This window comes from Lottia gigantea (genome assembly GCF_000327385.1).
Source record: "Lottia gigantea unplaced genomic scaffold LOTGIsca_174, whole genome shotgun sequence".
NCBI lineage: Eukaryota > Metazoa > Mollusca > Gastropoda > Lottiidae > Lottia > Lottia gigantea.
This window is the reverse complement of record NW_008708206.1, coordinates 201,721-216,720: the sequence shown is the minus strand read 5'-3', so window position 1 is coordinate 216,720 and position 15,000 is coordinate 201,721. Positions and strand designations below refer to the sequence as shown.

The following is a 15,000-nucleotide window of genomic DNA, read 5'->3' as shown; positions in this document are numbered from 1 at the left end:
ACCACAAAAACAAAATTTGTCATTCTTATTGTGACCTATGTTTAAGCAATATTTATTGATAATTTACAAAATCATACATATGCTATAGATTAATGTTGGTTTCAGAAACAAGCCGAAGCTTATATAAATCTGTTACCAATACGAATATTTACAGATGATAAAAGTATAATTTACATAATATAGGAGTTGACAGCAGCGAAATGTACATTGGAAACAAAACAGGAAGTGACAAACATATTTACAAAAGGAAAGGGAAAAGTGCCGAACAAATTCATTGGTGAATAAAATGTTATTGATAATGACAAATGAAAATAGTTGAGAGGGGATGAGGGTGTTTGTCGTTAATCAAAATAAAATAATCTTCGTTTTAAAACGGAGGCCATACTTATCTCATATTGTGACCTATGATTTTCACTATTCTGTTCTGGAAGGGCAAAGGTTTCTATTGTGAAAAATAGTAAAGAGACATAGTAGATTGCAAAGCTTGAGACAGTATCTTTATTCAAATTTTACAAATTGGTTTTCAGTTGTCAGTGATAGAGGTTAGAAGAACAGACATGGTAAAAGGCAGAATTTTTCATTTAGAAAAGAATATCAGACAGTATAATTTAGTGAATTGTTTTATTTTAAGATAAATAACAAATACGATAACAACATGGTACATAACAATATCAAACAATAACAAAATAACAATTCTAGTTTCATCAGCACTATATCTTCTTGGTACTATTTATTCCTTGGAAATAGGTGAATGTCTTTGATTTTGGTAAATAAAGATTTGTAAGATAACAATATCAAACAATAACAGATCTGGTTTCATAGCACTATATCTTCTTGTTATTTTATGTTCAGTAGAAATTAGACTCTGTCTAATTCTCTGGCTCCTCAGCAAATTGTTGTTTTTCTACCATTTCTCACAACTGTTACAGGAGTATATCTTCTTCTTGGACTTCCAGTCTTACAAGGTGATAACAAATGATTTTGGTATCTTCCAGTATTTAATTGTTGAAGATTTTCTTTAAGTCTTGATAATCTCATCTTCATTTCTGTTGTTTGAACAGTTTGTTTTGATTCTGTTAAACCTGATAATCGAGTCTCAGTTTGATTTCTTAAAACAGCAAAATGTGAATAACTTTCAGTAAAAGTGGCAGCCATTTTGAATTTAGAATATAAAAGTTATGAATATTGAGAGAAATTGAGATATAAAATGACAAGTGAACAGATATCCAGATATTTATATGTGAACATTATTTACTCATGTCATTGATGTTCAATGATGACAGTGTTTACTTTATTATTGATTAGATTAGACATTAATAATCAAAACATTTATCTTAGCAATTACTTGATTCAATCAAAGTATTAATAGTTGGTTGGATATATACACAATTCAATTACTCAAAACAGTCTGGATTTCTAAATGGAAATATAAGTAAAGAAAAATTACTTTTGATTGTTACTTGATTGAAGACTACTGAATCAACAGTAAAAAAACAGCCTCTATTTAAAAAACAGCTAGGCTTGCTCGATTTTCACAATTCAAAAACAGGCTTGCTTTATTTTTTACAATTCAAAAACGGGCTTGCTTTATTTTTCACAATTCAAAAACAGGCTTGCTTTATTTTTTACAATTCAAAAACAGGCTTGCTTTATTTTTTACAATTCAAAAACAGGCTTACTTTATTTTTTACAATTCAAAAACAGGCTTGCTTTATTTTTCACAATTCAAAAACAGGCTTGCTTTATTTTTTACAATTCAAAAACAGGCTTGCTTTATTTTTTACAATTCAAAAACAGGCTTGCTTTATTTTTTACAATTTAAAAAGAGGCTTGCTTTATTTTTTACAATTCCAAAACAGACTTGCTTTATTTTTTACAATTCAAAACAGGATTGCTTTATTTTTTACAATTCAAAACGGGCTTGCTCTATTTTCACAATTCAAAAACAGGCTTGCTTTACTTTTTACAATTCAAAAACAGGCTTGCTTTATTTTTTACAATTCAAAACAGGCTTGCTTTATTTTCATAATTCCAAAACAGGCTTGCTTTATTTTTTACAATTCAAAACAGGCTTGCTTTATTTTCACAATTCCAAAACAGACTTGCTTTATTTTTAAAATTCAAAACAAGCTTGCCTTATTTTCACAATTCCAAAACAGGCTTGCTTTATTATTTACAACTCAAAAACAGGCTTGCTTTATTTCCTACAATTCAAAAAACCTTTTCATTAAACTTCACAAAAATAGAAGATATTAGCCAGAATACATGAGGCTTACTCGGTTTGTTCATCATTTGATCATCATCACTTTTCAATCAAAAGATTAAGTTTCAGACAGACTTGTTGATTGATTTGATTTAAAACTGAAAATAAATCAGATGATAAAAAGGCTTGCTCAGTATTACATAGTTGTGTTTAAGTAAAGTGGTTCCAATCAAATGATCTAGATTCAATCAAGTTTCAGACAGTAAAGCAAAAGTACCCAGACTTTTTGATTGAATTTGATTTAAAATGAATATATACAATTACAACAGATTGAAGAAGCTTACTCAGTACATTAGCTAAACTAGTAGCAATCAAATGATCTGTGTTCAAATTTCAGAGAGTAAAACTAAAGTACTTTTTTTACACTTTATATATGCAATTAAAACATATTGAAATAGGCTTACTTAGTTAATGATCCATATTTTTTCAAGTATCGGACCTCTTGATTCATTGAATTTGATTAACACTAAATATATAGAATTTATACAGATTGAAATAACCTTACTCAGTTCATTAGTAATATTGATGCAATCAAAAGATCTGTGTTGCATCAAGTTTCAGACAGTAAAACTAAACTACCCAGACCTATTGATAGATTTTGATTTGATCTACAGTAGGCTGATCTGTTAAAAAGGTTTTGAAATCAGTATCTATCAGTAAAGTAAGCTATAACAGAATTTGATTAACAGAATTCACATATAAATATCTGGATATCTGTTCACTTGTCATTTTATATCTCAACTTCTCTCAATATTCATAACTTTTATATTCTAAATTCAAAATGGCTGTCACTTTTACTGAAAGTTATTCACATTTTGCTGTTTTAAGAAATCAAACTGAGACTAGACTATCAGGTCTAACACAATCAAAACAAACTGATGTTCGGACAACAGAAATGAAGATGAGATTATCAAGACTTAAAGAAAATCTTCAACAATTAAATACTGGAAGATACCAAAATCATTTGATATCACCTTGTAAGACTGGAAGTCCAAGTAGAAGATATATTCCTGTAACTATTATGAGAAATGGTTTAAAATGTACAGCCTGTTAGAATGGTTTTCCAGAACATCTGATGGTTAAAGTAAAAATGGATTAGAAAAAGTGTTATACAAACTTTAATATTGTTTGGTACTGGAAGATATCACTATATTATAATGAAGACCAAACTGTCTAAGTTCCCAGAAATACCACTCAATTTTTCATTACAATAAGCGATGTGCACCTATGTACCTTTGTCCAAAGGAAGACAAAATCAAGGAGGTAGACACACAACCAGCCCAACAGCCATTCTTGTTATTGCATGCAATATTTTGTTATTGTTTGTTATTGTTATCAATGTTATTATTGTAAATTAAAAACATAAAATGCTACTTCAGTGTTGAAATTTATAACCAATTACCTCAAAAGAGAAGATAGCTGAATTTAATCGAAATCAAATAGGAATGCAAATATTACACTTTATGAAGAAATGATAAATGAAAATCCTCATACTTGTGTAAATCAGGATGTAAATTGTTAAAAATTTCAGCTTTTCAATAAATATGTAGATAAAAATCCATATTACAAAACTGTTATCATTAAAATATATTGTAACTATTAATACTATGATTGAATCAAGTAATCAATCAGAGAAATGTTTTGATTATTAATGTCTAATCTAATCAATAATAAAGTAAACACTGTCATCATTGAATATCAATGACATGAGTAAATAATGTTCACATATAAATATCTGGATATCTGTTCACTTGTCATTATATATCTCAACTTCTCTCAATATTCATAACTTTTATATTCTAAATTCAAAATGGCTGCCACTTTTACTGAAAGTTATTCACATTTTGCTGTTTTAAGAAATCAATTTGAGACAAGATTATCAGGTCTAACAGAATCAAAAGATTCTGATGTTCAAACTACAGAAATGAAAATGAGATTATCAAGACTTCAAGAAAATCTTCAACAACTTACTACTGGAAGATACCAAAATCATTTGATAGCACCTTGTAAGACTGGAAGTCCAAGAAGAAGATATACTCCTGTAACAGTTGTGAGAAATGGTAGAAAAACAACAATTTGCTGAGGAGCCAGAGAATTAGACAGAGTCTTTTATATTCTAAATTCAAAATGGCTGTCACTTTTACTGAAAGTTATTCACATTTTGCTGTTTTAAGAAATCAAACTGAGACAAGATTATCAGGTCTAACAGAATCAAAATAAACTGTTCGAACAACAGTAACGAAGATGAGATTATCAAGACTTAAAGAAAATCTTCAACAATTAAATACTGGAAGATACCAAAATCATTTCTTATCACCTTGAAAGACTGGAAGTCCAAGAAGAAGATATACTCCTGTAACAGTTGTGAGAAATGGTAGAAAAACAACAAGAGTCTAATTTCTACTGAAAATAAAATAACAAGAAGATATAGTGCTATGAAACCAGATCTGTTATTGTTTGATATTGTTATCTTACAAATCTTTATTTACCAAAATCAAAGACATTCACCTATTTCCAAGGCATAATTAGTACCAAGAAGATATAGTGCTGATGAAACTAGAATTGTTTTTTTGTTATTGTTTGATATTGTTATTTATCTTGTTATTGTATTTGTTATTTATCTGAAAATAAAACTTAACTAAATCATACTGTCTGATATTCTTTTCTAAATGAAAAACTCTGTCCTTTTACTATGTCTGTTCTTCTAACCTCTATCACTGACAACTGAAAACCAATTTGTAAAATTTGAATAAAGATACTGTCTCATTAATAACTCATTGAATAATTACTTGTACATTAAATGTGTTCACTATAATTAATCAATTTATCTTATATTACTTAAGTAATGACAGAATAATCATTTCACCAATATGACAGAATAATCATTTCACCAATATGACAGAATAATCATTACTAATGACAGATAACTAGTCTTATATTTTATAACTTATATAAATATCTTTATAAATTTTTCTAAATCATCATTATCTTATCATTGTATAAACAACATTATCATCATGTTTCCAGAATCTAGAGATAATTTATATTGTGAAACTTATAATTCCTGTAATACAAGTTTCTTTTCTGAAACTCCAGTTATTTGTAAAAGTAACAAGTTTTGTCAAGTTGTAGAAACTGATACAGTTGAATTCAAGAAGAAATTAGTCAATAAGAAAATTGATAGAAGATTAAAAGAAATTCAGAAAAGAAGACAGAATATAAGAATAATCAATGATAATTTAAAAATAGAAGAAATTCAGTTAGAGAATAAACTAAGAAATTTTGTGAATCAAAGTAGTGATCCAAGTACCAAAAATTTTACTACAGTTAGTGATTCAGAAACAGTACCAAGTACCAATAACTCTACCAGATTTTGTGATCCAGAATCAGTACCAAGTACCAATAATTTTACCAGATTTTGTGATCCAGAAACAGTACCAAGTACCAATAATTTTACAAGATTTTGTGGGACTCGTACAGTATCTTATCATCATGGTAAAAAATATGAGAATTTACATCAGTCTTGTATTTTAACAGAAGTAAATGATAATGATGATAATGATGATAATGAAGATAAGGGTGATAATGATGATGTTTTACAGACTAAATTTATTAAGGGTTTAAAATATACACTGTGTTAGATATATTTAGTTTATTATATAAGGTTATAATTTATAAATTATAATAGTTGTTTTTTTAGTTTATAATTTATAAATTATAATAGTTGTTATTTTAGTTTATAATTGTTATATATTTTGTTATCACTATTGTACAGTATTGTTATTATTTGTAAATAAATGATTCATTACTTGAAGTTTTATAAAATAATCATCAATTAATTGTTCAAAGGAGCTCAAATAATGAAGAGCTCTTTTAGCTTATGATTTTAGATCCTTGTTTTCTAGCAGAGTGTAGACTAAAACTTTCTCATTTTCAATCTGAATTTCCTCTGTGCTTCAGGAAAATTACAAAATCATTTCATATAATGAAAACCAATAAAATACAACTTTACATTTTTATTTCTTAAAATGTATAATAGTTTGATAACAAAAACAATATAAACAATAACAAGTTATAACAAAATATAACAAAATATTGCACTTGACAAACAGAATAAGCCATGAATGTCTATTGGGATGGTTTTGTGTCTACCTCATTGAGTTTGCCTGCTTGTCGACTTTGACTTATGGACAGAAATGCTGCACGTCTTCTCCTGTGATATAACTGTCTTGGATAGCTTGGTCTTCATGATAATATGCTGATATCTTCCAGATCCAAACCAATTGTTAATCGTTTGAGACCAAAACCATCAGATGTTTTAACAAGCTGTTCGTTTTAAACCATTTTTAATAATAGTCACAGGAATATATCTTCTACTTGGACTTCCAGTCTTACAAGGTGATAAGAAATGATTTTGGTATCTTCCAGTATTTAATTGTTGAAGATTTTCTTGAAGTCTTGATAATCTCATCTTCATTTCTGTAGTTCTGAACATCTGTATCTTTTGATTCTGTTAGACCTGATAATCTAGTCTCAGTTTGATTTCTTAAAACAGCAAAATATGAATAACTTTCAGTAAAAGTGGCAGCCATTTTGAATTTAGAATATAAAAGCTATGAATATTGAGAGAAGTTGAGATATAAAATGACAAGTGAACAGATATCCAGATATTTATATGTGAACTCTGTTTATCAAATTCTGTTATAGCTTACTGTAATGATAGATACTGATTTCAAAATCTTTTTAACAGATCAGCCTACTGTAGATCAAATCATAATCTATCAATAGGTCTGGGTAGTTTAGCTTTACTGTCTGAAACTTGATTGAATCTGGATCATTTGATTAGATTTTGCTAATAGCCTGAGTAAACCTATTTCAATCTGATCCAATTGCATATATTCAGTGTAAATCAAATTCAATCAAGATTAGTTAGTTTAACTTCTACTTGGTTTAATTTTAATCATTTGATTGCAACTAGTTAAGTTAATACATTGAGTAAGCCTATTTCAATCTGTTGTAGTTGCATATATTCACTGTCAATCAAAATCAATCAAGAAGTCTGGGTAGTTTAGCTTTACTGTCTGAAACTTGATTGAATCTTGATCAGTTGATTTATACCAGCGTTGCTCATAAATCTGAGTAAGCCTACTTCTGTGTTAATATCATATATTCAGTGTAAATCAAATTCAATCAACAACTCAAGTTGAATTTTACTTTCTGAAACTTGAATTAGCCCAGATCATTTGATTAGTACCATCTAATGAACTGAGTAAATGTATTTCAGTAGGTATCAATCAAATTTAATTACATATATTCAGTGTAAATCAAATTCAATCAACTAGTCAAGGAATTTTAACTTCTAAATTCTAAAACTTGATTGAATTTTGGTCATTTGAATATCACCACATTTTTTGGATATAAAGACCTCCTCAGGACAGCTAGTTTAAAAGGAGGTTAACTTAACTTGTAAAAAATAGTCTGTGTAAATTATTCTTTTGTATTACTAATATTACAATGAACTAATAATTGATATCTTTTTTTCGTTTTCTGATATTCTTTAGTATTTATTATGTTACCACACATTTGAAGAATGTACTCTGATATGAGTTTTGATTATGTATTTTTAGGGTTTATTACAGATTGGTATCAAATTTGGTATCTAGGATCAGCAGTGGACTGAAGGGTTGAACCACTGAGGATCTAAGTTGGATTAAGAGGTTGATCCACTGAGGATCTAAGGTGGATTGAGAGGTTGAACCACCGAAGATCTGAGGTGGATAGAGTGGTTGGACCACCTAGGATCTGAGTTGGATTGAGAGGTTGCACCACTAAGGATCTGAGGTGGATTGAGCAGTTTGACCACTGAGGATCTGAGGTGGATTGAGAGATTGAACCACTGAGAATCTGAGGTGGATTGAGAGGTTGAACCACTGAGGATCAGAGGTGCACTGAGTGGTTAGACCTATCTGAGGTCCCAGAGTATTTTTTGTCTTTTTGAATTCATTATTTATATATAAATATAAGAGCTAAAATCTGATAAGACAATTTAGTACAATATAGGTATGGTGATGGCAATGATGCCCTCTCCAGCGTTTGAAATTTGGGAGAGATTGACAGAATTGGATTGGTTAAAGCAGAAGTCATTAGGTTCAGTCAAAAGGTTATTAGGACGAATATTCAAGAGACCCAAAGTGTTTATTTAAATAAACAGAACAAAAATTTGGTCTAATTTTCTAATGGAGAAACGTATACTGAAAAAATAACCAAAATAATAAGCGCCACTAACCTGGAAGCTAAAGCATTATTAGCCATTGCTAGTTGATGCATCTTATGAAGTTTGCCCATAAATTTCTTTCTTTGTTTTTCAATTGCCTTTAATTGTACTCTTTTATTGATCTGGAATATTGAAAATAAGGTAATATTAATAAGTTAATACTTATGCACACAAGAAAGAAAAACATCATTGAAGCAACAGTCTTTGGTAAAAGGTGGTTTCAGCTGTAAGATTTTTCCCATGTACAGGAAATTTCATCGCATGTAAAAAATTAAAATGTCATTATTTTTATAATTGCAGACAAACTAGGTGTCAAATTTAGTTATTAAAAGTATTACAGATAACTGAAATTCAGCTAGAACACATATTAAGAAATGTCTGATAAATGTAATGAAGAACATACCATTTCTGGATCTGGAGGTTTCTCACTTAAATCCATAGTGAAACAATGTAATGGTGGCATATCAACCTGCAATATAATGGTTCTTATTCAATTACATTTTAAATCAAAACCGATTCACTTAAATTAGTAAATTAAAATTATATAGATTTAAAAGTGAGTTGACCTTATAAGTCAAATTCAAACAATGAACTCAGTGTTTGATTGGTTCAATACATTTATGACATAAAAATCATTTTGGATACCAATTTTGTCAGATCTAGAATAGCAAGTGGAGTCACCCACAGGAAACAAAATAACTTGCATTTTAATGTGCATTTTATTTTAATCAAATAAACATGAAAGATTTTAAATAGGAAGAAGTCATGCTGCAGATTTGGTTACATTGAACCATTACAATCATTTTGAGAGCAAAAATATCTTACAGAAGCAAATCTTTTGTCCATAGCTTGTTTGGCTGCAGAGGAATTATTTTTTTGACGATTTCCAGGACCCTGTAAAATAATATATTTAGAAAATTTAAATAGTGGAAGAAAATTTGATGCAATCTTTGGTTGAATCTTAAACTTTTGAAAAAAAAAAAACCTTCTCAATGGCCCAAACAGGTGCAGAAAAGTAGGGCGTCAAACTCTATTCTATTTTTGCAAAGTAAGGAATTTATCTCCTGGGAAACCACATTGGCTCATTGAGAGACCTGAGAATCCTGTCTTAAATCCCTACAAAGCTTTCACAATATTTTGAGATTTTCAAACCAGGAATAAAAATCATAGAAGCCATCATTGAAAAAGCATCTAGTCATTGACTTTTTCCCTGTGCTACACCCATCTTTGAAAAAATTTTCTTACTGTACCCAGCAGTAGAATTGGAAGCATAAAAGTATGATGTAAAACTCTATTTCATTTCCAAAATTATCAACAAGAATAATATCGAGTCGATCAAAGACATTTTGGTCCAATTCAAAACATGAACAAAAACAGTCCAATATTTATTACCAATTAAATTGACTAAAATAAGGTAGACTGCTTGTGCTTATATTTGAAATTGCACAAATATCTTTTAGCTACTGTAGTGTATGATATTATCACAATACCTTATGTTGATGTTTATATTGTTGTGTTACAGCCCAGTTCTCTCCCCTGGTAGTAGGACGAGATGATTCTGAAGATTCATTTATTTGACTCAATGGTCTATTAGCTGTCGCAATTTTTCCACCAAATACTGAGTCTGGTGTTTCACCTTGATTAAAATAGAATATAGTTTGAGTGAGTTTTCTATATACTGTATAATTCTGAATATATTGCTTTATTAATACACACACACTTTATCAACTAAGTCTTAGATGAAACCAAGATTTACAGTTATTTCATTGGGTTAGAAACTAAATTTATAAATGATTTAATTTGAAATATATAGGCTTAATGATCAGATGACTGGAACACTCAAATCATCATAAGTTTCCAAATAGTTTTGGCATTCCAAAAATTGATAATAAGATTATTTTGGTTAAAACTTTCAGATAAGGTAAGATAAGGGACACATTTCTTTGGATCTTAGTCTATAGTTTTCGCAACCTACTAAAAAAAAATCCCCCGTTTCAACTTACCTCTATTTTTATCAAAATATTTCTCATTTGCATTTGGATTTTTGATATTTCTCCAAAATTCATCTATATCAGATTGACTCTTCAGTTTACCTTCTTTTTGTAGTTTAGTCTGTAGATTAACAATCTAAAATAAAATAATTTCTTTTAAATAAACCATATTTGAATTCTCAAATAAAGATTTTTTATAAAAAATATGCGAAATGCATTTAAAGTATGGATTTCATCAGTGTGAAGTTTAGTGTGTAACAATGGGAAAAATTCCTGGCTAAATTTTATATCCAAAAAATATTGAAAACCTAGAATATTGGAAACTTAGAATATTGGACACATGAAATATTAGAAACCTGAAATATTGAACACCTAGAGAGTTGGTAAGCTTATATGAAAACCTCAAATATTGGAATGAAATCCTAGAATATTGGAAACCTAAAATACTGGAAAAACCTACCCTTGCTGTTTCTGTTATTTCAACATTTTTAAGGAAATCTTCATTGTGTACCAGTTTATGTTTGGTCATCCTAGCCTTGGATTTATTGGCTTCTCTCTAATAAAAAAAACATTACATGAATTTGCGTTCTTGTAAAACCATATTCCTTCAATGCAGATATTGCCTATAGTGACCAGAGTGATCACCAGTTGTGTATGGATGCGAATAAGAAACTCTCATATGACTGAGTTTAGCACATTAGACAATAGACATCATAGAAGGAAAAGAGGCAAAAACTTTAATAGTCATGATTCTTTGGTAAAACAAGTTTGTTGTATTCATTAGTGGATTACCATATATCTGACAATAATTCTGAAAATGGCTAAATTTGAGCTATCTTGAGAGTGAAAAGCAAATAATAGATGACAATTTTATGGTATACTACTCCTGAGTTTTATTATACACAATGTTTCAACAAGTTAAATTATCATAATCAAGTTACATGAAAAATATTTAGATGACCATATTCCTTTTAATGAGCCTTTTAAATACAAAATTTGTCCGCAAAAATCAATTGACTTACCTCTTCCTGTTCCTTTTGTCTTGCTGAAGCTAACATGGCTTCTGATTTGTCTTTAATTTCCAATCTCTGTCGAATGATCTTCTCTGTTAACAGATCTCTGTATTCTCGATAATAATAATTCTTTAATTTATGTAGATCATCGACCACAGAGAGATATTTCTGAAAATTAAAACAGAATTCTCATTATCGAGGACACACGTTTTACATAACATTCAATATCTATCCCAAAAACAAAGAAGTTGATAAGTTAGAAGTTATAAATCACAACATATCCATATACTAACTACCAGTAAAATGAACAGGTAAAATTTTGGCAGGGTCTCAAAAAGGGATTATTGACATAGTTTATTACAGGCATTGACTGTTATCCACAAGTTAATATTTAATCTGATATGTAATATAATCTTAGTCTATTGTTCTTTTAAAAGCAGGCTATTATAGTATATTGTTCATATAATCAGATTTAGAGGCTATTGATATTATTGAAATACTCTCATTCAACAGCTCATTGGTGGCTTTGAAGAACTGTTCGCTATGCGTTAGATGTGCTTTAAAACTAGCATAATTTTTAGCGTTGTATTTAAAACCTATATCTCAGCAATTGGTTATATGGAATTAGATTTTGTGTATATTGCAGTGTACAATGAGGAAATTCAACAAGAATGTTTAAATACTTATAGAATTAACTGGATAAGAAAGGGTCAAATTGACTTGAAAGTGTGTTCATGAAAACTTTGTATGGAACTTTTGTTACAACGTTTTGATTATTTTCAGCTTCAAAGTAATAGGATATAATCCTTGTAAGACATTTAGAAGTATCACAGCAGTTTAAGAAACAACAGTTTATGGATATAAAAATTTTATTTATTATTTAAACACAATGTTTCATTACACATTACATATACACATCATCTCAAGTGATAATTTACCATAAAAAAAAAACTATTAATGTTATATGTAAGGGGTTATAATTAAACTGCTGTTTCTTAATATCAATAAGATATAAAAAAAGGGGTTCTGTGAGTCTTAGACTATATTTTGGGTTGGTGATTTCAAACAGGGGAATTTTCAGTCTAAACTTTCCACAGGCAATTGTGACTGAAATTATCAAACAAATGTTTGTATTGACCTGAAGGCATTTTAAACAAAGGACTCTCATTTGAAATTTGAAATATTTGAGAAATTGCAGACAAAATTTTTATTAAAAAATCTGAACAATCTGAAAGTAATAAGTTAACCCTTTGAACCCTGAGTGTAAATGAAATATAACGTCATATACCCTGAATATCAAGTAATAAAAGTAAAAGCGAATGACGTTAATGTTGTATGATGTCATTTAATAACGCCCAGGTCCCTGCTGCTCGGGTATATATTGTGTAAGTGTGTGGCCGGTAGGGTTAAAAGGGTTCAAATCTTGACTTTATTTAAGTTAAATTTTCAAAATTCTAGCCACAGAAGAATCATTTAGAAAAATTATATTACAAACCTCTTCTTTTAATTTTTCTCTTTCTTTATCTCTTTCTTCATCTTCTAAAAATTCTGTTCTTCTTTTAGTTCTTCTTTCTTTTCTTACTTTGGCTGACTATAGGAAATAATCAAACTAAATATTATCATAATCATGGTTAAGGTACAAATAATATCAATTCATAAATTTCGCTAAAAATCGCTAATATGACAAAACTTTAACGAAAAAATTGGTAAAAGTCATCTTTCTTTAAAATTCCCAACATGCAAAGTGTGAAATTTTGAGAAGACAACAATATTAGTTACAAAAGCAGCATTAGTGTTATAACAGATTTTAATTTGTTTTAGATGTTCAACTATACAGGGATCTAAGACAAATTCTGTAGCACAAGCGACTTGATAGGGACTTGACCAACAAATGGACACTGAATTGAGAAATCTGATGGTATTATCACATCCATATCATTGAAAAAGTGTACCTTTTTCTTCTTCTGTCTATTATTGTCTAAACCATAATTAGAAAGAACATGAGGTAAAGATTGTTGATATGTTTTAGTGCCGCTACTGTTGGTTTTTATTTTGTCAGCTTCATCTTTGTTTTCTTCTTCCTGTTAACAAAGCAAAGCTTAAGATTAAGATTACATGTAATGTAAATGTTTTAAGAACATGTAGTTTAATTATTAGCTTTTCCACAGCTGAGTATAATTTCATCTATCTGTAAAACTTTTCAAAATTAAAGTTAAATTCTTGCTATGGTTGTTGAGTTGAGTTGTTGGAGAACCTTTTTTTACCTTATTCTTAGAATGAAAGACAGTTTCATGCTGAAACTTTACTCTACCTAAATACTTAGCTAATAGAGACAGATAATTTGCAATTTTACCAGACATTTTGAAAGATATTATATAGGAATAGTAGATATTCTTCCTGTTTAATCAAATGGAGCAGAATTATCTTTTCCTAGTTATTAGTAGGCTACACCAGAACTCCAGAAGGCAGAAAGAAGATTAAAGTAGCAAGTTTAAGAAAGGTACAGGATAGAGTTAAGACATCAGTAACATGAAATATTTTTCTATTGTTAAAGGGTTACTACGTCTTAGAATAAACATAAAATTTGAAAATTTTAAACATGGCCAATAAGAGCATATATTCATCAGTAGATAGACTTGGTGTCATAAATAACATAACAGGATCCTTATATAATCCAATAAATCTAAAAATATTTATATATGAATTTTCCAATCTTCTAGATTTTACAGGGATTCCGTTGTAACTTCATGACACCAGGTAAGCTAACTGATGAATATATACTTATATTGACCAGAATTAAATTTTATGTTCATTCAAAGACGTAGTATCACTTAAAGGCAGTCCACCCATATCTTTTGTTTAATACAATTCCAGCACTGAATCCAGTTTAGAACTCTAAAACTAACCTTAACAAAGACGTTTAAGGCCGCTGCTATCAACAAAATGCAAGTCATAACCAACCTTGCCTTAACAAGTCAGCTTTCTACAGTGTTTTAACTTGAAATAAATTATTTATTGCTAGGGCAGAATCCACGTATCTGTTGACAGTGTTGTGTAGGCTTTTTCCATGTCAGCCCCTCTCACCTGCATCACTGACTGACAGGGGGAAACCGGGAAGAATTTGAGAGTCTGAAGAAAGGGTTGTGTACAAAATCTTTAACTTTTTTTTCATGGATAGAGGAAGAGGCTTGGATAATTAATTGAGAGACATTGACAGATGAATGCATTTGATTGATTGAACTTTGAAGTCAATCACAATCACTTCGTTCAATCAGTTTATATTCGGATCTATTTGGCTACAAATCCAACAATCCTCAATAAAGATCAATTAAGAGTTTGAAAATTATAAAAGATAAAGGCTAGGGAAGTTTCACCTTCTGCTCTTCATTTTTTATTTGTGTATTTCCACTGACAGACGAATTTTCTATTTCGCCTGTACTTTTATCCGCCATCTTTGTT

General features: G+C 29.4%; 2 protein-coding genes across 2 annotated transcripts; one reads left to right on the top strand and one right to left on the bottom strand.

The window, feature by feature from the left end:
- Window positions 1-4,073: 4,073 nt before the first annotated feature.
- Window positions 4,074-5,904, top strand: LOTGIDRAFT_173841 (hypothetical protein; the record flags this gene model as incomplete). The annotated part of the gene is made up of 2 exons (XM_009051916.1): window positions 4,074-4,323; window positions 5,291-5,904. The coding sequence occupies 2 exons, from the start codon at window positions 4,074-4,076 to the stop codon at window positions 5,902-5,904; spliced, it is 864 nt and encodes a 287-aa protein (XP_009050164.1).
- Window positions 5,905-8,091: 2,187 nt separating this feature from the next.
- On the bottom strand, window positions 8,092-13,901 carry LOTGIDRAFT_238838 (hypothetical protein; the record flags this gene model as incomplete). Its single annotated transcript, XM_009051915.1, has 11 exons — window positions 8,092-8,167; window positions 8,550-8,659; window positions 8,941-9,006; window positions 9,363-9,431; window positions 10,028-10,173; window positions 10,541-10,664; window positions 10,989-11,084; window positions 11,551-11,709; window positions 13,037-13,132; window positions 13,494-13,622; window positions 13,806-13,901. The coding sequence occupies 11 exons, from the start codon at window positions 13,899-13,901 to the stop codon at window positions 8,092-8,094; spliced, it is 1,167 nt and encodes a 388-aa protein (XP_009050163.1).
- Window positions 13,902-15,000: the final 1,099 nt, after the last annotated feature.